Here is a 27640-nt window from a genome sequence, read left to right as displayed (position 1 = left end):
GCCCTATCTCTCCCAGGGGAGGGAATCATCTCTGCACTTTGAGATCTCAGAGATGCATGCATCCTGGAGGAAGGAGATTCTCTGGTTCATTCTTCTGCTGGCAGTTTCTGTTACTGACTTGGTCAAATCCTCTCTCAGTGCTGGGCTCTCCCTTTGATCTTGATTCTCTTTTCTTTCTTCAGTGAGTCTGACATTGGATGCAGACACAGCACATCCCCAGCTCATCCTATCTGAAGATTGCAAATACGTGAGGCGAGGAGATACACAGCAGGATTTACCTGACAATCCTGGGAGATACGACACTTATCACTGTGTGCTGGGCTGTGAGGGCTTCTCTTCTGGGAGACATTGCTGGGGGGTAAAGGCAGCTGATGCGGGAGTCTGGGCTATGGGGGTTGCGAGAGACTCTATGAAGAGGAAGGGATGGATCAGTCCCACACCTGAGGAGGGGATCTGGGCTATTTTTCAATGTGGGGGTGAGTACTGGGCTCTCACATCCCCTAATCACACACCCCTGCCCCTGAGCCAGCCCCCAGAGCTGATCCGGGTCTCTCTGGACTATGAGTTGGGCCAGGTGGCATTTTTTGACGTTGGCAATCAAGTCCCGATCTTCACTTTCCAGACTGCGTTTTTAACGGGGGAGAGAATCCGCCCTTGGTTCCGGGTTGGTCCAATAGCTTATCTTGAGCTATGTCCCATAGCTCTGGAATGAAATATCCAACTGAAATTGGGACTGTAGCCTCAGGCTTGTCTGTGTGGCTCTGCAGCAGAGGTCAGAAACCTATGGCAATGACTGGGTCACAAGTGGTGGCGCGCTACTCAGAGGTTGACCACCCCTGCTCTGCAAGACTTGTGCCTTCCTGCAGATGTTCCCACTGTCTCTTCTCTATGACCCTAGAGACTCCTTGAGTATGAACTGCCCAACCAGGGAGAGCAGGAAGTTGGCAAGATGCAGATGTCAGTTCCTGTCTCCCAGTTGACTGTGTTGGCTACAAATGTCCAACTCAGGATCCTTAAAATTATGGTTTATTAGGCGGATTGAAACACTGTAATGAGTTAAATCATAAACCTTGGGGCTGGTCCCCACGCACACACACACGCACACACACAGTAGCAAGCTACAAGAGTTAGATATATCTATCCTACAAGTGCTGGAGTCTGCCATCGATGGCCAGTCGAGGCTTCTTACAGCATGGTGTTATCCAGAAGGGGTCGCCGGCTGGTCCTTCTGGCTGGACAGGTCTGGTCGAGTTGGAGATCAAGAGGGCGCCACTGAGGGTCACTTTTCACTGCCTTTTATCTGTCCTTGGCAGACTTTGGTGACTCCCCAGTTTTCATTTTGCCCAATCCAGGCGTCGACCCTCGTGGGACTTCCCCCCCGCCCTCCCTTGGTGGCTACTGGATGGCATCTGTCAGCCCCAGGGGTCGTCCGCATGTACGTGCAGATTTGGGAGTCTGTTGATGAATTTAGAATAGGGCTCTGGGAGTGGTCGATCTGGAGATATTCAGCCCAAAAGTTGGTCCCCGGCGTAGATTAACTCAGGCCAGGGCTTCTAGTCCTTGATCAGTGACGTTTAGAGATTTCCCGGTTGTTACATTGTCTTCTACTGAGTTCTTCCCTTGGTTGATCTGCAGTCTCCCAGGTGTTATTCGCTGCCTGCTACCATGTTACACATTCAATCACTGATTCACTGGCTCTTTCAGGGGCCAGCCTGATACAGGGAAGGGGAGTTTGATTCCTGCCCTTGTTAACATTGTTACAATGTATAACTCACTTATGAAACTAAAGGCAGACAAGGTTCCTTGGGTGAATTTGATATCTTCTATTAGACCAACCCAAATAGTTGGAGAATGGTTATTAAGCAAGCTTTTGGGTTCAAAAACCCTTCGTCAGGCTAAGGAAGCTTCAGCAGTTCACAGCAGGTGTGTGTTCTTCCTGGATGGAATGAAAAGTAAACAAGCCAGGGGCTGGGCTGGGCTGGGCTGGGGAGTCAGTTGCCAAATGCAGGCAAGAGGAAAAGGGGGCTTTCTGCTACAACTGTGCAGCCTGTTTGTTCTGTTCCAAGAGGACACGTGGTGCACGGCAGATTTGAAAGAATGGAAAACAGTACTGAAAATGCCGCTCTGATTCTTCCTTAGTTCATCCATTTAATTAATAAGGGGAGCTATTTCAGTGCTTTAACGCAATGCTTATCTAATTTTTCAATACTTTTTATTATTTGTCAGTTGCAAGTAATGTGATAGCCTCATAACTGGTAAATAAAACATTTTTGACAGATACAGAATTCTCCTTGGACTGCTTGTCCATATGAGCATGCTCACTAGGGGACATGTGTCTCAAGTATTCAGTCTCAGATATTTTCTACCCCACTGCATGTCCTAACCCCATTCTTTTACATGCTTGGATCTGAAGACGTAAAAAGAGGCAAGGAATTTTAAGGTGATATTTTTTTATTGGACCAAATATGTGAGGGGTGGGCTAGTATTTGTGCCTGAGGGCCACATACAGAGTTTTGATGAGCTGTCATGGGCCAGGTCAGCACCCCCCAATTCTTGCCCCACCCACACAACAACTTGCCAAAACTCTCTATGGGGCTGTGGGTGGGCAGGGAGCAGCGTTTGGGAGCAGGACAGGCAGGCAAGGCTAGGAACATGCGCCAAGTCATAGGGTGTTGCCAGCTTGGGGCCAGGGCTTAGCCAAGGTGCAATCTTCTCCCTGCATGCTCTGCCCTGTGGGGTGGGGTGTGTGTCTGTATGGGGGAATGTGTGGGGGGCAATGTGTGTGTGTGCACAAGGGGGTGCTGCCTGGGCACTAGGTCTCAGCAGCCAGCTGGGGGTGAGGGGAGGGAGGAGGCAGGGGGTACATGTAGCAGAGCTCACCCAGGTGGTGCAGTCCACAGCTTCCCCATAATGCTCCACATAGTGTCAAGCACCACGGGGTCAGCTGCAAACCTCAGCATCTGAGCAAGCTCTGCTGCACATGCCCCATGCTTCCCTCTCCCTCCCCTCACCCTCAGCTTCAGCCTGCACCTGCTAGCCCATTCCTGACCCTGACCAGTGGGCAGCTTCCAGCAGGGCTGTTCCTGGTGTGGCTGCGGCTGGCTGGGTGCTGCTCCACTCCCCTCGCCTCCAGTAGTGACTCCTCCCACTCTTGCCCCTGCTGTGCTACTCTGGGCAGGCAGGACATTTCAGCCAGGCAGCTCCTGTGGGAGGCAAGGGGAGCAGAGCAGCACTGGGAACAACCCTCCTGCAAGTGTGTGCAGTGGTTGGGGGCCCAGGCTGGCAGGTGCGGGAGGGAACATGGCACGGGCTGCCCTGGCAGTAGTAAGTGGGGCTTGGCCCCATGTGGAGTGCTGTGGGAGCAGCTGCAGGCTGGATCCAGTCAGTTGGTGCCTGGATCCAGCCTGCACGCCATATTTTACCCATCCCTGAGCTGTGTAGTTGGGATAGAGTCAGACAAGCTTTCAAAGGCAAAGCGTTCTTTCTCAGGTCACACACCTGAGAAATACACACTTCTTCTTGCAAATAAGAGCGTTTGCACAGTTCCTTAGTTTCTTCTTGCCTTGGATCAAGATCAAGTGTTTTGCTGCTAGATTATTCTTGTGCCCCACAGGTTTTTCAACCCTTTTTTTAAAGACGCATTGGAACAAGCACCCCAGATCCTTCTCTGCTTCACTGCCACCTCTAGTGAAAAGTGTCCCTGCGCACCCAGCTTTGAGATCCCTATCACCAGTTTCCCCACAATTGCATGCATTGGGATCTCATGTACCTTCTCTTTCCATCTCTCCAGCCCCATATCTCCAGAGTTGGCCATGATATTGTTCACAGAACTGGGGGACTTGGTGTTTTCTCCAGATCTGGATTATCTTCTTTCCCAATTCTATTTTTGTTTCCAATCCTGGATCCAGTCCTTCTGGTGCTACCTGGAGACGTCACGTTGGCAAAGATCTGACAAGGATCATGGTTACACCTACTCGGCGGGGATTTTATAGTAGGCGTAAGAGCCACAGACCCAATATTGCCCCTCTAAAGCGGTGAGGCCTGAATACTTGGGTGGTATACGGCCACCATTTCCTAATCCTAGCACTCCTCGTTCACCTTTTGATTTAAAGGAAGGATTTGCAGTTCCATTGAAGAAGCACTGTCCCCAGGAGGTATCATGGTACAAACAATACCACAGGATATTTTTTAAATTGGGGACAGGTTTGCATTTAGGATTAATGCCATGGTTGTTTTCCTTGCTGTAAAAATCATTGTAAGAGATGCAAAAAGTAGGAGTATGTGTATGATTATTACGCCAATCTCCTCCAGTAGAATCCGTATAATAATGATGACATGTGCTAGTACCTACATTTAGACAGGAACTTCCCGAACAGTTTACGTAGAAGCACCAATCTCCAACTACTGGCACAACTAAGTAGTACTCTCGTTTATTCTGTTCCCAAGTTTTGTTAGGGAAATTGGGGTCACTAGATGGATTCAGGAGTGATTCTACCATTCTCAAGGGGATAGGAACCATAGGGATCCCTCCTCGAGAATGGAGAGGGAGATGGCTACATGCCCAGCAGTTACTGTGGTTTTCTGCCCTTGCAGCCTGTGATATATATTGGAGGTAAACATTGTTATTAAACCAAAGATAAGGATCGTTACTAGATGTAGATGGGCTAGGGCTGGTAGATATGAAGGACTGAAGGCTTGAAGGCCAATCTTTGAGGATTGCAAACCAGAGTTCTGGGTCCAGCTTTACACACATCACTGCCATACCAGCACTGAGTCCATACTCTAGTGTAATTTCTTGACGCAAACAGCATGGGGAAATGGAATGCAGGTGGACATCGATTATAGTTGACTTTGAGACTTCGTAGTTAGCCTTAGTGAGGGTTGCAAGCTCGTTTTGGGGACAAATACAACAGGTAGACATAACTGCTGAGTTTGATATACCTAAAAGAGAAAAGAACACATAATGATAATACAAGAGTCATAATGACTGTCTGTTAAGTTTTCCGGGTAAGCTTGAGTTTTATGCCCGAAAGTGGGCCGCTAGTCCATGAATTATCTGGTATTTCGTCTGCTTCTGGTCCACCCTTGTCGTGGTCAGGCAGACAAGCGGTGCTCCCGTGAAGTCCGTCATCGTCTTCTTCTGGCCTCCACTTTTCCTGGTCGGGGAGGCTTGCATTGGAGCCGACCCTAGGCTCTGGTGAATCTTCTTTCTTCTTCGTGCGAGTGTAATGAATCCAGTTGTCCTTTTCTGCTACCTTGACAGCGGTGTGAGAGGTGAGTAGGACTTGATATGGCCCTTGCCACCTTGGTTCAAGGGGAGACTGTTTCCAAGTTCTTACACACACCCAGTCTCCAGGTTGGATGTGATGTGCTCGAACATCGGCAGGTAAGGGTTGGCTCAAAGCAGTGTACCTAAGGAGAGAATTTAACTGAGAGTGTAGAGATAAAACGTAAGAAGTGAGTTCTTCATCGCCTAGAAGAGAGAAAGTGTGAGCCGGTAGTAAAGGGAAATGTTGGGGAACAGGGTATCCAACAGCAGCTCGTATGGGCTGAGTTTGAGTTTTCCCTTGGGAGTAGTTCTGATAGACATAAGAGCTAGTGGGAGACCCTTAGTCCATTTTAACCCACTCTCAGCACATAGCTTTCCAATTCTCTGTTTCAGGGTTTGATTCATTCTCTCTACTTGTCCTGAGCTTTCTGGGTGCCAAGGGGTATGGAATTTCCATTCTATGCCTAGGCAGCTGGTCAGAGTTTTGTTTATGTCAGCAGTAAAATGTGATCCTTGATCGCTTTCCATGATGCATGGTGGACCAAACCTGGGTATAACTTCATTAAGGAGCACTTTTACTACTTGCTGTGCTGTAGCTCTTCTGATGGGGAAGGTGTCTACCCACCCCGTGAGTTGATCAACAATTACTAGGAGATTTTTGTACCCATTGTCTTTAGGCATATCAGCAAAATCAATTTGTAGTCTTTCAAAAGGAGTATAGGCCCAGGGGTGGGCTCCAGGGGGTCCTGATTTTTCTCCTTTGATGTTAAACTTTTTACATATACTGCAGTGTTCTAAAAGTCTTTTTGCTTCCTGGTAGACTCCGGGTACGTAGAACAGCCTGTTAGTGACTGCAGCAAGTTTTTCACAACCTAAATGTTCGTTTAGGTGAAGTTGCTGTAGACAGAGTCTAAGGGCTACTTCAGGTAGCACTATCCTTTCATGTGGTACTCGCCATATTCCATCTTTTTCACAGGTGGCTCCAACCGCTTTCCATCTCTGTTGTTCTAAGAGTGGAGCAGACTCATACATTTTTGACTCTAGTAATATTCCCAAATATGCCTTTGACTGAGGAATTTGAGTTTGGAAGGCCAGAGCAGAGAGCAGCTGTAGGGTTGCTGTCTGGGCTGCTGCATCAGCCAGGGCATTTTCTTTTGAGACTTGATCTCCCTTTTTGGTGTGGGCTGGACAATGCATTACAGCTATGGCCTTTGGTAACATTATAGCCTGTAGGAGGTCATGGACTTGTTTGGCATTTGATATTTTAGTCCCAGAGGCTGTTAGAAATCTTCTTAGTTTCCACAATTGTCCAGTGGCATGACAGATTCCGAAGGCATACTTAGAATCAGTCCAAATATTTACAGCGTACCCAAATGCTAATTGACAAACTCGTGTAGGTAGAGGTAATAGAGTAGCTGGATTCAGGGTATTGCATCTTTCTATAACTAGATTTGTGGCCATTAAAAGTGTGGTCTCATATTTATTCATTCTCTGATGAGAAAAATGCTGGGTATTTTTCTGGAGGAGGAGAAGGGCCACTGCATGTGGAGCCTTTAGGATAAGGGGGTATCTGAGGACTAATTCCTGGGCTTTCTCGACTATTGTTGCAGCTGCTGCCACTGCACGAAGGCATCCCACTCCCCCCTTTGCCACTGGATCTAATTGTGCAGAGAAGTAAGCTACCGGGCGTTGGGTGGTGCCCAAGGGTTGGGTAAGTACCCCAGAGGCTATTCCTAGTCGCTCATGAACAAAGAGCATGAAATGCTTTTGATAATCTGGTAGCCTTAGGGCTGGGGCAGAAATTAAAGCCGTCTTTATATCACTGAAACTGCGGGCGGCTTCATGATCCCAAAAAACTGGTTCTTCTGCATCTTTCATGGTGAGCTGCACAAGTGGCTTGGTTAATTCTCTGAAGGCTGGGATCCAAGAGCGATAGAACCCCACCATTCCCAGCAGACCTCTAACCTGGCGCTTTGTTATAGGTCAAGGAATATTAAGAATGGCTTGGATTCTGTCATCACTAAGGTGTCGTTGGCCTGATTCTAAAATATGTCCCAAGAATTTGACAGTGGATTTACAGAACTGAAGTTTGCTTGGTGACACCTTGTGGCCTTTGGCAGCCAGTGCAGTAAGTAAAATGATGGTGTCCTGGGTGGAAGCCTCGTGTGAGGTAGAGCACAAGAGTAAATCATCCACGTATATTAGAAGGGATGAGGAGTTAGGAAAGGTAACATCTTGCAAATCTTTGTGAAGAATTTGAGAAAAAATGCTGGGAGATTCTACATATCCTTGGGATAACCGTGTCCAGGTTAATTGAGAGGAACCTCAGGTGAAGGCAAAAAGATACTGGGATTCAGGGTGGATGGGGATGCTGAAAAAAGCTGAACAGAGCTCTACTACTGTGTGAACAGCAGTGTCAGGAGGTATTGCAGTCAAAATAGTACTGGGGTTAGGAACAACGGGGTGTCGAGGAATGACATATTTATTAATTTGCCTGAGGTCTTGAACAAAACGATAAGCAGGCTTTCTGTCTGGACCAGGCTTGGGTTTCTTTACTGGAAGTATAGGAGTGGTACGGGGTGACTGACAGGGAATCAAAATTCCTTGTTTAGAAAAGTCTTCAATTAAAGGCTTAAGTCCCTCAATTGCCTCTGCTTTTAAAGGGTATTTAGGTGGTTCGACATTGGTACGAGTTAGGATTTTAACAGGATCCGTAGATTTTAGGAGTTCCACTGAGCTGGAGGTGAGACCCCAAAGTTCTGAGGGTACTTTTTCCTTTAAAATAGAAGGAAGAGACTCTAAACGTGGGTTTTGGGTGGGTACAAGGACCGCAGCCAACGTAGGGATTTGAGAGGACGGGAATGTTAAGATAATTCCGTCGGGTGTACACTGTATGGTGGCACGTGGTTTGCAGAGAAGGTCCCTTTCTAGAAGTTTGACAGGACTATTGGCTAAGAGAAAGGACTGTTCTGCTGAAAGAGGACCAATCTTGATATTAACAGCTTGAGAAAAAGGGCAACAGAAAGGTCTGCCCTCGATACCCATAACTGTGACTTGTTTTCCGCTTGGGGAAAGGTGTCCTTTGGAAATACTGGAAAAAGTTGCCCCTGTGTCTAGCAGGCACTCATAGACGTGTCCTCCTATTTCTAAGGGTATCAGGGGATCCTGAGTACTGCAGTTTAGGGTAATTTCTTTAGGTTGAACAGAGAATAGTTGCAAAAGGTGACACGCAGAATCTCCCTCATCGCGTCAGTTGTTAAATTGGTCCTGAGCAAAGTCTGAGGCAACAGTAGCGAGCTGGGGGTTCTTGAATTTTTGGTTTTCAGGATTGTCACTTGGGGGTCCTTTTGATCTTAACTTACACTCTCTTTTCCAGTGTCCTTCCTGTTTGCAGTAATGGCACACATTGGGCCCATGAGGTTGGTAGGTGCGGCCCAGTGTCCTAGGCACAAAGGGCCTCGGGCCACGGGGCAGATTGGTCCTGTAAGGGTTTGGTGGCTGAATTACCACTGCCAACATGCGAATGTTGGACTGATCTTCCTTTTGTTTTTCTTTTCTCTTTTTTTCTTCCCTTCCATTAAAAGTTTTAGTAGCAATGGCTAAGATTTCTGCCATGGATTTACCTTCAACACCCTCAGTGTTGTTGGAGCTTTTGTTTAATATCTTCACGAGCCTGACTCATGCAGACAAGTCTTAACACAGACAAAGCGTCAGGTGGTTCAGGATCTATGTTTCCATACCGGCACATGGCTTTACAGAGTCTTTCAAAGTAGTCTGAAGGGTGTTCTTCTGAACTCTGAACAGTAGCTGTCACTTTGGACCAGTTCATAGTCTTATCTCCTGCTTTCTTTAACCCTTCTAAGATGCTTTCCTTTAGCATTTGTATTGCATTTTTTTCCCCTTTCCGGGTTATAATTCCAATTTGGATCTTGCCTAGGCACGCCATGTGGCATGGGGTGGTCCTGATGCGGCTGATTAGTTAAAAATTGGTCAGCGTGGCATAATACTTGGGTCTTCTCGTCTGAGGTTAAAAGGCTATCGAGAAGTTGCATGACATCTGACCAGGAGGGGTTATGAGTCATGAAAATGGTTTTGAAGCGCCTTAGAACTACCTCGGGGCCGTCTCTGAGCCTGGGGGTGTTTTCTTGCCAATTTAAAAGATCAGTGGTGGTGAACGGTGTGTGTGTCCAGTGACTGACAACTCCTCCACCCTCACCAGGCACAGGGTATTCTCTTAGAGGCAACTGAAGTTTAGTCGCAGTTGTGTGGGAACGGGTGTGACTGGCTATGGGAGTGGTGCTGGAATCTGGAGAGCGATTTCTTGATCTATCTCCAGATCCGGGACCCTGTAATTCCGAGAGAGGCGATCGGGATGACGTCTCTCCAGAATTTTCCGGTCCCTCGGCCGGCCCGGGGGTGCTGCTTCGGGGTTCAGGTATTATTGGAGGTGGAACTAACGGCAGGTTAGGGGGCCTAGGCATGGGTTTATAATCATCTTCTGAATATGAGGGTGGGGCGGAAGGTTTTGGACATTGAAGGGGAGCTAACAAGTTCGGGGAAGATATAGGGGTCAGGGTGACTGACAAGAGCTTTGACTGTTTGCTGGCAACACTGTCCCACAAATACCAATAGTCCATTTCACCGGGGCGGAGGTTCTCCAAGATTTTTTGCAAGGCAGTTAAGAGATTTGGGTCAAATGATCCATTCTCTGGCCATTGTCTTTTCAAATCTAACTGAGACGTATAAGACGTCCAGTCGGCCAAATGAAGTTCTGCCATACGAGACCTGGACAGTCCCGTCCATCCCTCCAAATATTTCCAATTTTTGATCATATAATCAAAGGGTGAATCGGGAATAACTTTTCCTTGGCCAGAACCCATGATTATATCCAAGTATAAGCAGTCTTATTTCCCTAAGTCCTACCTGCCTAGAAGCTGTTTCGTCTATGTACAACAGCCAGTGTTCTCGGATCCCACTGGCTTTCTCCGTGAGGAGGGGCGTCTTGAGTCCGAGACCCTAGTCGTTGGCCGTTATAACAGCACTTCTACCTCTTATCCGTGTCTTTCACCTTTCGGCCAGGCTGCCGCTCTAACAGCTTTTAAAGCGGCAGACGGATACCCTTAAAGACTGCTCTCAAAGTCCTCTAGAGGAATAAAGGTGGGACTCGAACCCACAATCAAACAGAAACAAGACCAGAGTCCTCTAAAAGACTAACCAGAAACCAAAACCCAGGAGCAACCGGGAACCAGAAATTAAACCAAAAACCAAAAACATACAGACCTGAGGTACTCACCAGCACCATCCCTTTACCCAATTTAAGGATCCTGCCTTATTGGTCCCGAGGGGACTGTCCACCTCAGAGACTGACCCAAATAGGTGACCTCACCTGGTGCGCACTGGGGTGTCAGGGGGTGGAGATCTCCAAAGGCTCCAAGCTAGACGGGTCCCATCTGGGTCACCAAATTGTCATGGGAGAAAACTCCCTGGAGTCTGTTGTCTAGCCGCATAGAATCCAGACAACACGGGTAAAGGGTTAACTGCAGTTTATTTGCTCGAGCAAATGACCATAAGCCAGCAAAGAGGCAAAATGGCCCCCACTGAAAGGTGGGGCCGTCTTTTATACCTTTTCTAACAAAGAAAACTACAAGGCTATTGAACATGCAATACTTATGGTAATCATCTCCTTACATGGTGCATTACAAATTTCAGTACTTTTCCAAAAGAAAAAAGTTAGTGTTATCTTACACATTCCAATCTGTTTTCCTGTGCTCTGCTGTACCATCTTCTTCCTTCTGGCCCCCCTTATCTTACCTTGCTCCTAGCTGCAACTGGTACTCAGTACACAGACTTAATTTTTGCTTTTTCTAACAAAATGGTTAAGGCACTTGGCATAAGAAAATGGCTGGCTTAGCTATCATTCTGTCTTGTGGTCAGCAGCATTGCAAGGCCACAGGTCATGCCTTGTGTTTAGCTACAAAGCTAATACTTTTCAATAATCTAAATTATTGTTAACCTAACAGTATGCTACAGAAAACTATTTTATTTCAGGGTAAAAACAAACTTGGCCATCACAATACTCAGGCAGGAGCACCACAGCCAAAAGGGGTTTTGTTACTTTTATAAAGAAAAGTTCAGGACTCTGCAGAGTTGCTCATCACCGCTCATCACTTCCTCTTCCTGCTTCCAGATGCCTCTGGGATTTGTAGTTCAGCAACACAGCCTGCAACACCCTGCAGGGTTGCTCCCCTTCTGCTATATATTAACATTACATGTCCTAGGCACACAATACATTACATTATACAGTGCATACACTACAGTATGAACTTGCATTACCTGGATAGATCACAGCTCTTCTCCACTGAAAGAAAGAGAATTTGGGGTGAGAACGTATCTGAGCAAATGCAGCTGTAAAGGATTCCTGGATGAGGAGCATCTGGCTCAAGCAAAAGCCAGGGAAGACCAGAGTGATGCTGGAAACAAATGGGGCAACATGTGGAAGGACTCGCTGGGACACTGTCCTTTCATGTCATTAAATCCATACAGACTTCATCCATTAAAGTCATGTCAAGTCTTTAAGCATAGGCGGAGGGAGAAAAATTTATTTGCAGGGGGCTGAGTGTGCATGCGTACCCTCACCCTGCCCAACCCCAGAAAGTTTGCAGGTGAGGGGCCGGGGGACAAGAAGGGCCGCTGGGGGGAGTGCATTCCCCTGCTTGCTCCCCTGCACCGCGCCCCTGGAGGAGCAGCTGGGATCTGACTGCCCCATGCTCCGGCCTGGCTGGCACCCTGTTCACGGTGTCAAATATTGTTTCACAGCTAACTGCCATTATAAACTGGATGCAGGGTTTATCCTCAGCCATTCCTTCCAGGATTAAACAGTCCTTTTTTTCCTTCCAAACTGATATATGAGATTTCCTCTTGCAGTGTTCCCTGGCTGGAAAGTGAGGGAATTTGCATACAGGAAGTTGGAATAATTTCAAATCCAATCTAGTGGGAATAGAGTCCGCTCTTAAAGAAACAGCCACACTTCCAATAAAATGCAAGTAGAGGCACCTAGGAACAGAGGTCTAGAAGGGCCTCAAAGGCCATCCAGTTTAGTCCACTCTTCTATTGAAAAGTTGCTCTTAACTCTTTTCACACTGACATGAAACAGACCTCCTTCTTCTTGCTGCCTACCTAGAGGTAGAAAGTGAGGCTACCTATAGCAAAGTATGAGAGACAGTCCCTGAGGACATCTCCTTTAGATGTTGCAATTGTACTTCATTGTGCTGGAGTACAGCTGGGAGGGACCGCCTGAGGTCATCTAGTCCGATCTCCTGCCTGAGTCAGGTTTGCCTCTATCCAGACAGCCCAGCCCAGCCCAGTTCTTCTGTGCTCTCCTCTCAGGCAAGTGTCAGACTGACACAAATGCTTCAACAGGTCAAGGACTCAAGGACACCCAGGGCTCTGCTCAACATAAGACTCATAAGAGCTTTTCTGCTGTAGTTCACCACTGGCTGGAAAAGTTCTTGCTTGCCAAATCCCACCACGGATACAATGTCCATTACTGCCAATAAAGCCTCCTCTCCACTCGCAGTGCTGGGCTGCCTATTCCTTAGTGTTTGTTGTGCCTTCACATTTTCTTGCTCTTTCTGTTTTCCTCACTATTCCCACACTGAGGTTGATAGCTAGCCCATGCATCCATTCTGGCTGCAGAGTGGGGATTTGGTGACAGATAGTAAGGGGTTCAGAGGCAGCGTGCCCTCTACGCTGCGGGGCCCTTACTATGCAGGGGCCAGGGGCATATTGTACCAATTTCACCCCACTCTGGGTAGCCCTGCCTAGGAACAGAGGTCTGGAAGGACCTCTAAGGCCATCCAGTTCAGTCCTCTGCATTTCCAGGCACCCCTTTCCCAAATATTTCCTAACAATGACCCACTGCAAACTTTCATATAGAACAAGTACAACAACCTGACTAAAGATCAACACCCCAGAAAATGGCACAGGTAAAAGAAGGGGACATGCATGCACTGAGACTGCAAGGAGAGAGAAGTTATTGAATATATGCTCAGAGGATCCAAGGACGAGGAACATACCTCGTGCTGTCGCTGCCAGTCTGATATAAGTGAAAAATCTTGATCCCTAATTTCGCAATTGGCTTGACATTGAGCAGAAGAGCAGAGTAGCCTTATGATGAACCTTTGAGGTGTCTGCATATGAGCATGAGGATCAGCCCATCCCACGCACTGCCCCCAGTTGTAGGTGTGGCCACTGTCCAAGCCAAATTAGGGCCAAAGCCCAGGAGCTGGATGACAGTTTTCCTTCCACTCTTCTACTGAAAAGTAGTTCTTAACTTTTTTCATGCTGACCTGAAACATACCTCTTTCTCCTTCTTGCTGCCTTCATAGAGGTAGCAAGTGAGGATACCTGTAGCAAAGTTTGAATGGCAGTCCCTGAGGGCATCTCCTTTAGGATTGGGAGATAAGAATCCTTCAAAGAAGCCATCACAGACTGGCTGTACTGGCAGCACTGGTGATTGCAGACTGTTTTGCACATGCTCCATTTCAGATGGAGGCAAGAGCAATGCTGAGAAGTCTGTTCTCCTTGCTGTTGGAGAGGAGACTGGTTAAATACAAAGCACATTTCATTTCATTGTCAAACTGGAGTAACTTCACCAAACAGCTGAGTCACTAGTAACTGTTTGATTTATGAAGTTCATTTATGTATTACTGCAGGGTCCAAAGGTTGAAGCCCAGCCCAGCCCAGCCCAGGGCTTCTGTGCTCTCTTCTCTGGCAACTGTCAGATTGACATATAGAAATGTTTACATGTTTAAACAAATGCTTCAACAGGTCAAGGACACCCAGGGATCTGCTGAACATAAGACGCATAAGAGCTTTTGTGCTGTAGTTCACCACCGGCTGGAAAAGTTCTTACTTGCAAAATCCCACCACAGATACAGTGTCCATTACTGCCAATAAAGCCTCCTCTCCACTCACAGTGCTGGTCTGTCCATACCTTAGTGTTCCTTGTGCCTTCACGTTTTCTTGCTCTTTCTGCTTTTCCTTGCTGTTCACCCTTCCCATTTGGAGGGTGATAGCTAGGCCATGCATTTATTCTGACTGCAGAGGTGGGATTTGGTAGTGGGTGACAGATGGAAAGGGGCTCAGAGAGTCTGAGCAATGACCACTTGGGATGAAAGAAAGATGAGCAAGATTGTTAACAGAATGGAAGCTGCTATAAATGAAGCCATTTTTATGCTCTCAGCTTTAATTGGAAAGGAGGTGTCTCCCTTTTACTCATTGTGTGATTAAATACATTATTGGAGAGGTACCCCATAAATGTGTAATTCTGCTGCAAGTGAGCATCACCTAGCACTCTGTTGGTTGACTGCCTGGGTGCACTAGGGAGGGTGATTTTCTCTAGGAATAATAGAGCAACACCAAACTGTGGAATGTAGTTTTTAAAATTATGACTTGCTCTTCAAACATCCAGGAAAATTCAAAGAAAGTTCTATCAAAATTCCATAATCCTCAGTAATTTCTCCATCTAATTTTTAGTCTTTTTCCACAGCTGCCTATAGCAAGGTTCTCAATGGAAAAATTGGCCTCATTGGCACAGAGCAGGTTTCCCTCCCAGCCCCACTAAGTTGGAGTCTCTATCTCTAACTGTTGTCACTGAAGTGTTTCACTTACAATTGGTTGACAACATGGAAGCTTTTTTTTTCCCCCACAAAAATTCTCTTTCTTAGAAGAAGCTGTGAAAATGCAAATGCTTTGACCATCTTTAATCTAAAATTACATGAGGGAGAATTATTTCTGCAGAGTTCAGGGACAGCCAGAAAAGCACGGGCCCTTTTCCCCTGCTTGAACAGGCTCTAGTCCCTTTCCTTGACCAGAAGAGGCCTCAAGCTGCCCAGAGTCACTCTCCACTGGACGAACTTCAGGTGAAGCATCACTGTCCTATTGCCAGGAAGCAGCTTCCTCATGGGCTTTCCTTCGAACACACATGACAGTGGCATTAGGAGCCTCTGTAAGGACTGCAGGCAGGATACTAGCTGCACATTTTCCTGGTTTTTCTATATATGAGTACTAGGATTTTAATTATCAGCAAGTGCAAGATCCCATGATTATGCCCTGCCAACTTTCTTTCTGACAGCCCTTCTACCTGACCTGAGGAAAAAGGCCTTCCTGATCCTGAATGTGCTGATCTTGAGAACAAGACCCTCCACTCAGGAACAGGGATATGGTCAGTGAGGAGCCTAATTCTTTCAGCTTACCTGCTTCTGATAACAAATTCTCATCAAGGGACCAAATATCAAAACAGAGCTGGGGAAAACACAAACCAAGAGGAAACACATTTTTCATTCAGCAAAAATAGCTTTATATTCTGTAATTGTGACGATATCCAATCACTGGGGAAAGATTAAACAATATCAAGGAAAAAAGAGGAAAGAACAAAAGTTTATCCAAATCAATTATATAAATCCTTGCAATGTCTCCACTTGAAATTAGCTAAAGCTTTAAAGAAAGCAACAGTGCAATGCAGGTCATTTCCAGTTTCAGTGGCATTTACAAATCCCAAAGTTTCCTAGTTTGGGGTCATTTCTCTTCAATACCCAACATCCCACCCTCCATTGGTTCCCATTTAGCAGTTTCTGATCATACAGTCCATAAAGGATCTGAAAGATAGGCTAAGAGATTAGGCTTTCTGTTTCAACCACTTCCTGCTCTCTCTAGTGCGACAGTCTAACAACCCAACCCTGCCCCTCCGGGGACATAGAGATTACACTGAATAATCTGAGGATAAAGTGGGTATTTAAAGGTCCTCTCTGCCAAACTTTTCTTGTGTCTCAATGGCAGAGTCGGAGTTGGGGTTCCTCAGTAATATACTCCAGCCAGAACCAAGGGTAGATTTTCTCCCCAGCAAATGAGGCTTGTGAAAAGGTGTACATCAGGGTATCCGTATCACCATTGACAAACGCTACCCATGCCTCATCACAGTCTAGGATGACCCAGATCCTCTTGGGGACCTGGCCCAAGGGGACCCACTTCGAGGTGGTCATAGCCCGGCACTTACGCAAGTACTGCTCCACAGCCCAGATCCCATCGTCAGCATCACGGCCAATCCCTTCCTTCCTCTTCACCGATTCTCTAGAGACCCCGAGAGCCCACAGATCTCCCACGTCCCCCACCTCCACCTCCCAGCAATGCCTCCCTGAAGTGAATCCCTCAGAGCCCAGCACACAGGGAATTGTAGTAAATCTCTTAGGGTTGTCAGGCCTATTCTGCCATCTGGGTCCTCTTCCTATGAGTTTCCCATCCTCAGACAAGATGATGTAGGGATGAGCCGTGTCTGGATCCAGAATCACTTTCTCTGCACAGGAGAAGAGAGAATCAGGGCATTGGGGCAGAGCTGTGTCCTGGGGGAGAGTTTGATCATGTCAGTGACAGAACCAGCCCCAATGTGAGGGTGAATTAGAGAGTTTCCTGCCCTCCAGATTTACACAGCCCTGAATGGAGGGAGTTTTGGGGCCTTAGCATAGGGCAGGACAGGTTGCAGCGATGGGTTAGTGATAGAGAGAAACACTTGGCTGGGTCCAGGCTGGGACTCAGTATTGTTTCCCTCCTCCACCTGTCTGTCACAGGAGGTGGGGGTTAGAGGCCCCGGTGGCACAGGGAGTCCCAGCAGTATATTATGTTGCAAGCATGCACACAGCTCACTGTCCCTTACAGTATCTAGTGCTCATTTTAAAATCTCACCCTGCTCCACTTGCCCCAGCCCAGGACTCGGTCTCCCTCAGAGACATCCCCAGCTGTGCAGGCCAGGGCAGAGACAACATATACCACCAGGACGCAAGATATGTTTGCTTTTAGCTTTTGTACTGCTCATGAATGGGTCCTTTTTCTCAAGTCCTGAGTGGGTAACAGAAAGGAAGAGTCTCCCATTGAGTCTCCCAAAATATATACCCAAATGGCAGGGGAGGAGTATGTGTGTGCATGTGGTGAAGAGGAATAGAGTATGGGTGTGGTGTGATGTGTGTGCGCATTGGGGAAAAGGGTTAAGGATTGACCATATTAAGAAGTCAATTGTAGTAAAAACAGAGGAAATATTGATGCCTCAAGTCAATGACATAGGAGAAAGATCATGGTCATGGTGGTTGAATGGAGGAGCAGAGACTTTCCCAAATCTACTCCCAGCAGGTAGTGTTGATGACTGTGGGTGGAAGAAGATTTCAGAGCCCTGAATGATGACAGGAGGGCAGGGAATCGGCTCCAGAAAGAGGAAGATTAGAGAAAATTGGCCCTGTATATATGAGTATGAACATGGGAACTCACATAACTGTGTTCTCCACTGACCCACCCTCACTACTCTAGTGCCTTCCAGTTCCTCCATCTGCCCACCCGATTTTCTCCAGGCCAGGACTTTCAGCTGGTGATCTGTATTTTGTTCAGTTGTTGTTCTTTCTAACTTTTAAAGCTTTGATTTCTCTGCAGCCATGGTTTCTGTGCAGCCATGGTAAAACCAGAAATTTTAACTTACCATTGCAAGTTGTCAAAAATATTCTCTAAGAGTATTTTTCTATAGTTTTTAAAAAAATATAAGCTTCATTTGAGTCAGTTCCTTTTGTATCCAGTAAGATAAAAGTAGGGCACTCGTGTTAATGACAATTGGAGGGGAAAAACTGGCAACCACAGCTGCCAATTCAAGCATTTGAAAACTATAACTGAGCTACCTAGTCCTTCACTAGGCTCTTTCCCACCCCTCTGGTACTTCCCCTTCCCAGGTTCTCCACATTTACCACCACTTTGAGAATCGTATGGACCTCAGTGGGATGGGGACAGTGAGAGACCCCAAAATACTCAGTCTGGGCACAAACGGTTTTGACTCCTTATAGCTTGGTAAAAATATTCTCATGTCCCAAACTGTTAGTTAGTCCTAGAGTATCACTGTAAAAAGAAGACATTGATCCATGATGATCTTTCAGTACCTGGATGGCTCATGATTCTTCTCCACTCTGAAAGCAAATGGAAATAGGAATGAAAACTCCTGCTAGCAAAGGTTGCAGCAAAAGGACTTTTGCATGAAGACTGAAGTAATGCTGAATAACAATGTGAAAACTCTTAAAGACCAAACCAAGCCATTCTCCCTTTCTACCACTGCTTCTATCCAGACACCATATATCAAAGTGGTGCTAAGCCACAATGTCCTGTTTGACCTCCCACCAAGTTTCAGTGACCAAGCAGCATTTTACCTCATCCTCCTAGATGAGAAACTGCCTGAGGAATTCCTTCTTTGGTCACCTCCCAGTTGCGTTGATTTAATCCACTATATCAGAGCCGACAATGAACTCTCTTGAGTCATACACAATGCCGTCGCCACTCTCTTTTCATTGCTGAGGCTATTATGAGCACATAAGACATGCTCATGTCCCGATTCCAATTCACAGTTGGCTTCCAATGGCAGTTTAGGATTTAGGCCTTAATCAAACACCAACTACATTAAGGGCCATATTTCAGTTGTGACGGACCTCAACAGCTGGTGAGGACCAATCCCAGGAACAAATTCACGATAGCTGTGGGCAGAGGCAATGTGGCTGAGGTGATCTTGCTCTACAACAAAGTTTAGAAATGAACTTAGAGCCTTGGTCATCCCTAGAGAGGTCTTTAAAACCTTTCTGCCCAGAAAGTCTTTCCAGTACAGCAGGACCTGAACTCAGAGTGCTGACGCCTCCTCCTCAAAAATAAACAAGGAACAAGACTGTGTCTTATTCCAGGGGAGGTTTTACCCAAAGAAGAGACAGAACTAGGTACTCTATGAAGTCCGTAAGTGTCATCACTATTTAGCATTTACCCATAAGGAGCAGACAGTAAGCCGAGGGGCAGAATAACAACAGGACATGGAGAGATTTGAGAACATGGAAATATTGCATTAGGGAAAGAGAAAAACTCACCAAGTTTCTGTTGAAGGTCACCTAAATAAGACACAGTCAGAAAGAAAAACACAGATTGAGTCTCTCAGTGGGTGGACTTAACACCAGCCCTCTCAAGAGAAAATCTATTCAAAGACTACGAAGTCGGGTCTACAAAGACCAGGTATCCCAGCTAGCCACAGTGAGCTATGAGGTCCTAGGGCAGGATTCCTTTTCAAGGATATGGGCTGGCTTCAGAGCATCACAAAGTTCTTCATGACCATGTGTGCTGGGCCGGAGGTAACCTGGTCATTACACCGACCCTGATATGAACATTGAAACCCTGCACATCCCCTATATGAAAATCTGCACAGTCTAGATCCTGATGACTGCACTTCTATTTTTTTGATACACTGATACTTCTCATAGGACCACAGGAAAGCATAACTCATTTTATTTCACTGGACAAAGGTTTTCCCTTTCACATGGATAGAGATGCTGCAGCATGTGCTAGCAACAAGGGTAGCAACAAGGCTCTGAAAGGTTTGTATTGTGCACATGGTAAAGCTGGTTTCACCATTTCTTAATGGGTATTATTTCCCATATAAGCTAGATTAAAGTATTAAAAGAAAGCTCCCTTACTTAATAGAGCATAACCACCCTTAGAAAACTTACGCTTTATCTTGAGGAGATATACAGTCAAGAGAATGAAGCCGAATAAAACCACTAGCATCACACACAGTGCCACCATCCAGGGATTCACCTTTGGGAAAAAGGGATCTGAAAAACAAAATGCTTGGGACTTCCATTAGTCTGCAACTGGTGATAAAAAACAAATGTATTCATTTCACAGAAACATATAACTATTCTCCAACTATTTTCCATGTGGTTTTACCTGAGGGCAGAATGAGAGCAGAATCTCTTCAGCTCTCCTCAAAAACCAGAAACTGATCCCAAACATACCTCTAACTGAGCACGTCTGCACATTCATGAATGCGCTGAAATTACTGCGCATTACATTTAGTATCTGTGGGTGCCTAATCACAAATGTGGAGGCTTCTTCAACGTGCTGGGATCCTGTGTGTCAAAGCAGACTAGATTAATTGAGTCTGCTGGAGCCTGGTGATTGCCACACTCCAGCAGCCTCCTGCGTCGTGTGTATCAGCATCCCTGCACTTAAAAATGTTGGTGGGGGCACTTGAATTAAATCAACTTAGCGTTAGTTCAAGCAGCCCTACTACTCTTTTCAAGTATGAGTGTGCTGGCACAAGAGACTCAGTGGCACTTTGAAGCACTGCCCTGGAATAACCCCTGGAGCACATGTAAAAGTGCCCTGAAATACCAGGTACTAACTCCATGTGTAGTAACCATGCTAGTGAACACAGTCTTTTAGTGATGCTAATGTGCAGTAGACTAATTCATCTGCACATAAGCATGGGTTTTACCAGGATGTGTTATGTGCAGTAGAATTAATCTACTGCGCATTTTCACCTCATGTAGACATGCCTACTTACAGTTTTAATATGAATTTATCAGTGAAACAACAGGAATTGTCTGATGCAGTGCTTTTTGAAGGACTAAATAATTAAAATTATCAGACTATGTGACTGAAATGATTTCAGAGTTACACTAGCAATCAATTTGTTCATTATTATTCAAAAAAGCCAGACTATAATCAAGGTAATCAAATTAGCCCAAATATGGATTAGCCACCCATCTTCCCCCTATAACTTCTGTTAATACTTCACTTGCTTCTGAAGGGGGTGATTTGGGGCTATGGATGGCAACCAACCTGATATAAAAACTGCCGATTCCTTCACTTGATTGAGTAAGTTATTTCTGATCCAACAGGACAAGTTCTGGTGCGAATGTTCATATATAATGATAGAGATTTCTATTTCAAACAGGCCGTCCTCCCTCTTGGATCTGGTTCCAGAAAGTGCTGTTAAATTCTGTCCTCTTTGGTCTCTCCACAGCACTCTGGGCTCAGGGAACCACCCTGCTGATCGACAAACCATTCGTATCCCTCCATCCTGGTAATTCTCAAAAGTAATTTGAGGAGCAGAGCCTATGCCTAGAGGAAAATTAGGGGCATTTCTGTAAAAGTTGTGATTCAGTTTTGTAAATTGTAAGGCATAGGGTTGACAGTCTTTGCACTCAAGAGGATCGACTACTGTCAATTGTGAAGCTATGCACCGAAAAGCATTGGTATTTCGGTATCTAACTGCTATTCCCCCTGTCACCTCATGGGGCTCCTATCGATGTGCAGGGAGCTGGCTCTGATGAGCTGGAAATCCAGTGTGTTAGAGCAGACTCAATTAATCAACTCTGCAGGTGCACGGACATTAATGCACTTCATCGGACTATAGTGTCACATGAATCGGCATCCCGCACCCTGAGAAATGGTGGTGAGGTGTTTTGAAAGAAAGCCCATTTGATGAACTTTAGTTCAAAGCACACTGCTGCCATTTTTCAGCTTGGGGGGCACTGATACATGTGACACATGGGCGCTTTTAATTAGCGCAGCTTGCTAATTGAAGTGCCCCCCCACACACCTCGTGGAACACATGTAAAAATGCCCATGGAGCCCAGAGCCCAAGCTAGGTGCTTCAGCTCCCTTCCCACATGATAGGGAGAGTCAGGCACCTAGGAATATGATCCATTAATGATACTAGCTAAATGGTCAACTTGGTTTTGGGCCTGATCTGGAAAGTCACCTCGATTGGGATCTGAACGTAAAATGAGTAGAAGAATCTCTCCTTTTGAGAGTCTGCATCATTTAGACAGTTCTTATTATGTCTAGCAGCAAAATCCTAGAGTCAAATCCCATGTCACTATACAGTACATGGCCAAAAGACTTTTCTAGACTTGTAAGAGCCATTTCTGGTACTTGTGCTTCATTTGAAGTGTTAGCAGTGGTGTGGTGTGGATGCAGAAACATCCACATAGCAACTCCACATGCTCAGTAGGCTGCATTCTGGCCAAGCCGCTACATGGCAATGAGTGTGCATACAATGTATATAAATAACTCAAAAAATTATAGCCCCCAAAATTCTCTGGCTGGCAGATTTTGACAGAGAAGAAGGAGGCTTGTCCTGTGTTTAGGACCCAGTAGTTGAGAGGTCAGGTTACTTGCCTGGAAAGAAAGAGACATGGATCCTAGGCCTGCCTCTCCTCTGCCTCTCCTATGCTAGAGGTGACCAAAGCCAGCTGTCTCCTTCCGCAACAGGTGCCCATGGCCACCTGCATCCTTCTTTTATTGGCCCCAGGTGCAGGAAGGCTGCTGAATGACCAGTACCCCATGGGTAACATTGTCTTTCTACTTGTCATCTAAGTGGCCACTTTTTAGTTGTCATATTATGAAAGAAAAATCTGTAGGTCATACTAAAATGGCACAGATACAGACACTGACCTGCTACCCTCAGTCCCAGTATGGCTTCTGCATAAGAAATCCCATCTGTAACAGAACAGTGATACGGCCCCTCATCCGATGGTCTAGTATTGACAATCTTCAAGGAAACATGTCCCTCCATGAGGCCATCTTTCAGCAGCTCTGTCCTTCCGCGATATTCTGGCATCTGCTGTCCGTACTGATCTTTCCCATTGTGGTAGAGGTGCACAAAAGTCTGAGGCTCATATTGAAACCACCTCACTTCCATGTTCTCCGCACTCGTGTTGAGGGACAAGTGACAAGGCAACACGGTTTCCTGCCCCACAATAGCAGTAACTGGCTGATCAGGTCCAATGACCTTAAATAGGGCTGTGAAAAGTATGAAGCGATAACTCAAGGAGAGAAGGAAAAGGAGATTTTCCACATGAATCACCAGGAAGCTTGGTGGAAAAAAAACATTTTCATAGATTCATAGATGTTAGGGTCGGAAGGGACCTCAATAGATCATCGAGTCCGACCCCCTGCATAAGGTTGAAAGAGTGCTGGGTCTAGATGACCCCAGCTAGATACTCATCTAACCTCCTCTTGAAGACCCCCAGGGTAGGGGTGAGCACCACCTCCCTTGGGAGCCCGTTCCAGACCTTGGCCACTCGAACTGTGAAGAAGTTCTTCCTAATGTGCAATCTAAATCTGCTCTCTGCTAGCTTGTGGCAATTGTTTCTTGTAACCCCCGGGGGCGCCTTGGTGAATAAATACTCACAAATTCCCTTCTGTGCCCCCGAGATGAACTTATAGGCAGCCACAAGGTCGCCTCTCAACCTTCTCTTGCGGAGGATGAAATGGTCCAGTTTCTCTAGTCTCTCCTTGTAGGGCTTGGTCTGCAGGCCCTTAACCATATGAGTAGCCCTTCTCTGGACCCTCTCCAGGTTATCCGCATCCCTCTTGAAGTGCGGCACCCAGAATTGCATGCAGTACTCCAACTATGGTCTGACCAGTGCCCGATAGAGGGGAAGTATCACCTCCTTGGACCTATTCGTCATGCATCTGCTGATGCACGATAAAGTGCCATTGGCTTTTTTGATGGCTTCGTCACACTGCCGACTCATGTTCTTCTTGGAGTCCACTAGGACTCCAAGATCCCTTTCCACCTCTGTGCCTCCCAGCAGGTCATTCTCTAGGCTGTAGGTGTGCTGGACATTTTTCCTCCCTAGGTGCAGCACTTTGCATTTCTCCTTGTTGAACTGCATTCTGTTGTTTTCTGCCCACTTGTGCAACCTATCCAGGTCTGCCTGCAGCTGTTCCCTGCCCTCCGGCGTGTCCACTTCTCCCCATAGCTTTGTGTCATCTGCAAACTTGGACAGAGTACATTTCACTCCCTCGTCCAAGTCGCTGATGAAGACATTAAAGAGTATCGGTCCAAGGACCGAGCCCTGTGGGACCCCACTGCCCACACCCTTCCAGGTCGAAACCGACCCGTCTACCACGACTCTCTGGGTGCGACCCTCCAGCCAATTCGCCACCCACCGGACTGTGTAGTCATCCAAGTCACAGCCTCTTAACTTGTTCACTAGTATGGGGTGGGATACCGTATAGAAGGCTTTCCTGAAGTCTAAGTATACGACATCCACCCCTCCTCCTGTGTCCAGGCGTTTCGTAACCTGGTCATAAAAAGAGACTAGATTGGTCAGGCACGATCTGCCTGCCACAAACCCGTGCTGATTTCCCCTCAGCATAATTTGTCCTGCCGGGCTCTCACAAATGTGAGCCTTGATAATTTTTTCAAAGACTTTGCCAAGGATGGAGGTGAGACTGACTGGCCTATAGTTGCCCGGGTCCTCCTTTCTCCCCTTTTTGAAAATGGGGACCACGTTGACCCTTTTCCACTCCTCTGGGACTTGGCCCGTGCGCCACGAGCGTTCGAATATTCCCGCCAGTGGCTCTGCAGTGATGTCGGCCAGTGCCTTCAGCACCCTCGGATGGAGCTCATCCGGGCCTGCCGACTTAAAGGCATCCAGTTCTTCCAAGTGACTCTGCAGTCTGGCGCCTTGCTGCTGCCTCTCTACAACCCAAGTGAGAGACTTGTCGTGCCCCTCGCTTAGAAACACCAAGGCAAAGAACTCATTGAGGAGTTCAGTCTTGTCCCCCGTTTCCATCACAAATTGTTTCTGCCCATTTAGCAGGGGTCCTATTCCTCCCTGGGCCTTCCTTTTACTCCCTATATATCTAAAAAACAATTTCTTGTTGTCTTTTACTTGGGTTGCCATCCTCAGCTCCATGGTAGCTTTGGCCCGTCTAACTGCCTCCCTACAAGCACGAGCAGAGGAGGTATATTCATCTTTAGTGATCTCACCCTGTTTCCACTTTTTATGTGCTCCCCTTTTGGCCCTTAGGCTGCCCTGGATTTCTCTGGTCAGCCATGGAAGCCTCCTGGCCCCTTTCCCTTTTTTGCCTCGCTCAGGGATCGTCTTGCTTTGTACCCGAAGGATCGTTTCCTTTAGGCACAGCCATCCTTCTTGGGCTCCCATCACTTCAAAACTCCTACTCTGCAGTGCGTCCTTGACTAATCGCCTGAGTTCATTGAAATCAGCTTTCCTAAAGTCTAGCACTTTCACCCTACTAGTTACCTTACCCACTCGACGTCTTATGGTGAATTCTATTATTCAGTGATCACTGTCCCCCAGATGGCTACCAATCTGGAGGTCCCCTACCATGTCATCCCCCGTTTCCAATACCAGATCCAGTATGGCATTCCCCCTAGTGGGACCGTGTACCTCCTGTGTCAGGTGGAGGTCCGGTACACAGGTTAGAAACCTGCGTGAGCAGTGGGACTTTGCTGTCTGTGACTCCCAGCAGATGTCCGGGTAGTTTAGGTCCCCCATGACTACCGCCTCTTTAGCTTTTATGGTCTCCGAGAGTTGCCTTAGGAGCCCCGAATCTCCTATATATCTCTCTGAATTTTCTATATGCCTAGAGAGGTTTGCATGCGTGTTTGCCAGTTTCTGTTCAGTTTTCACAAATTCCTTAATATGATACTAACTCTATATCAAATAACTAAATGATTCCTAGAGGAAGCAAAGGGACATGAATTGATGAGGGGATTCATCCTACCAGATGTTGGCTTGCAGATATGAAAAGTCATGAAGAAAACGATCGCACGAGGAAGAGACATGCTCACACTGAAGCATTGAAATGAGGAGGCCTTCTTCTTCATAGTGAGTCAAATACAGAAGTAAAAGGAGCATGAGATAAAGTATAAACCTGGTGGGTAAAGCAGAGAAAAAGATAATGATCAGTCCCAGTACAATGAATTTAGCTTATTCTGGTTATGTGTACTCAAGATGAAGAAGATGATTTCTTGCAGGTGACACTTTGCATTCCATGTGTCCAGGTTGGGGCTCCATGTTCATCCTGGATCTATATTATGCTAGAAAGTGATATAAACAATTGCAAATGGTGCTAGGTTTCAGCTAAAGGGTGTTTGAATTGAATCTCCAGCTTTTCCACTTTCCTGAGTCCTTCTAAGTTTTTTTTTTCCTTTAACAATCCTGCTCTTCCAAGTATTTTTTATACACAAGGAGTAATAACTGCCATGAGAGAGAGAGCTGTCACAGAGCTTGAGTGGTCACTTGTAACAGCTCCTAAAGCAGGATGGCTGACAAGAAGCACAGACACACAAATGGAAAAGCTTTGGGAAGAGAGAACTCGATGCTGGGCAGCAGAATTATTTCTTGGCCTCTTGTTCAGCTTCCACAGCCTGTCTCTGCCCCATGGCCCACAGGGCCAAGGGATCCCATGGCCATTGCATTGAAGGGGTCCTGGGATGCTGGCATGCCACAGTGGGTGAGGACCAAGCAGCACAGCGTTGGGGCATTGGCATGGTGTGGCAAGGGGTAGCCCATGTGTTGTGGTACAGCATGTGGTCCAGGGACTGTGTATCCTGCACCCCCAGCCATGTGGAACCCGGACAGCCCTAATTTAGACATCTAAAAACTGACAAAGTATAACTTAGGTGTCTAAACCTTGTGGAGACTTGCTGACCAACCATGGACTACAAACTCCAGAAGCACGTGGAAGCAGGAAGTGAAGTGAGAAGAAACCCTGCAGAGCCCTGCTGCTGGACTTCACATGTCATAAAACCTTGGGGGCTGCAGGAAGAGGTCGGGGATCTCTCTGAGCCTGGGCTGGCGATGTGCCAGAACGGCTGGAGCTGATGGTGCTGCCCTGAGCTGAACCGAAAGGGAGAGAAGCCCCTGCACAGCACAGATGAACCCCAGACTGAGTGCACAGGATCCCCGACCTGCAGCCCTGCACAGAGCGACTCTGGACTAAAGGCTGGTTCTTGGGGACATCCCCAGAGGTGGGCATGGGACTCTACGTGCTGAGTGTATGTACCCCAGCGGTACTGACCACTACCTGTTTACTTGCCCCCTATGTGTATGTTGGTATACTGTGGATGCCTATGTACCTGTATTTGTCTCTTGCCATTGGCCTGTGACCCTAACCCTTAAGACACTTGATATAAAGTACATCCCTCACTGGCTGTAGTGACGGTGCCTGACACAGTGGGGGTTTGTAACACACTTCTCCCTTCTCCCACCAGACTGGCGGGTTCCTTCTCCTGAAAACATTCCCGCTCTAGGAGACGACAGCTAGAGGGATTGGAAACTCAGGTAGAGGAACAGCAGGTACAATTTCTTAAGTCCCAGGTGCCCAACAGAAAGGAGGAGCCTTGCTCTATTCTGAAAGGGGAGAGAAAAAAAGGTATACACAAATGGCAAGTAGCAATAAGGCAGTAGATTGTGTGCATGGTTTGGAAGATGCAAAAAGTGACCGACTTCCTCCTTTTGCTCCTAAGGAGAAAAGACAACTGTGGGTTAATAAGGGTAATAAACTGGTGGTGCCATTTCCTTAAGTGGCTGTTTTTAGTTACTTAAGTGCCAAAAATGCCACTTACATGGAGATAACAGTTCTATTAGGGATTCAGTCTCAGAGTCTTGGTTGTTTATGCAGGGTTTTGTTACTGAATGTGTAGATGACCGTGTAGCACATAAGTCCCCAAAACAAAATCGTGGATGTAACTGACTCTCCCAT

The 27640-nt window shown here is 46.7% G+C and overlaps 2 protein-coding genes across 15 annotated transcripts in view; one reads left to right on the top strand and one right to left on the bottom strand.

The window, feature by feature from the left end:
- Positions 1-27640, top strand: part of LOC109285231 (butyrophilin subfamily 1 member A1-like) — a 70493-nt gene that overhangs the window by 23381 nt on the left and 19472 nt on the right. For 9 of the 13 annotated variants that reach the window (XM_059715033.1, XM_059715030.1, XM_059715029.1 and 6 more), the window contains one exon: positions 183-2285. The exons of 1 other annotated variant lie outside the window; for it this stretch is intronic. In XM_059715033.1, coding sequence (XP_059571016.1) covers positions 183-712 — 530 coding nt within the window. In that variant the 3' untranslated portion in view covers positions 713-2285. Of the gene's footprint in view, positions 1-182; positions 2286-6879; positions 10704-13983; positions 14247-15404; positions 17858-27640 lie in introns of those variants that run through there. 3 more of the 13 variants (XM_059715038.1, XM_059715040.1, XM_059715039.1) reach the window with 3 other exon arrangements.
- LOC132244082 (butyrophilin subfamily 1 member A1-like) lies at positions 15606-25760 on the bottom strand. 2 transcript variants are annotated; one of them, XM_059715043.1, is made up of 7 exons: positions 25658-25760; positions 22571-22918; positions 20951-21232; positions 19834-19953; positions 19201-19221; positions 18238-18264; positions 15606-16622 (listed from the first exon to the last, which is right to left on the bottom strand). In XM_059715043.1, the coding sequence occupies exons 1-7, from the start codon at positions 25758-25760 to the stop codon at positions 16099-16101; spliced, it is 1425 nt and encodes a 474-aa protein (XP_059571026.1). In that variant the 3' UTR covers positions 15606-16098. The 2 variants fall into 2 exon arrangements, with proteins under 2 accessions (XP_059571026.1, XP_059571027.1); XM_059715044.1 differs by having other exon boundaries at positions 19834-19938.

Source organism: Alligator mississippiensis, chromosome 11, assembly GCF_030867095.1.
Source record: "Alligator mississippiensis isolate rAllMis1 chromosome 11, rAllMis1, whole genome shotgun sequence".
NCBI lineage: Eukaryota > Metazoa > Chordata > Crocodylia > Alligatoridae > Alligator > Alligator mississippiensis.
The sequence above is the reverse complement of the archived record's forward strand: the minus strand, read 5'-3'. Positions and strand labels throughout refer to the sequence as shown.

Bases quoted from the DNA above. Each gene is read 5' to 3' on its own strand.
- LOC132244082 (XM_059715043.1), bottom strand. From the start codon at position 25,760: ATGAAGAAGAAGGCCTCCTCATTTCAATGCTTCAGTGTGAGCATGTCT. The intron at 22,919-25,657 runs GTAGGATGAATC...TACTTTTCACAG, and splicing joins TATCTGCAAGCCAACATCTG to CCCTATTTAAGGTCATTGGA. The intron at 21,233-22,570 runs GTCAGTGTCTGT...ATTTTCCTCTAG, and splicing joins ACTGGGACTGAGGGTAGCAG to GCATAGGCTCTGCTCCTCAA.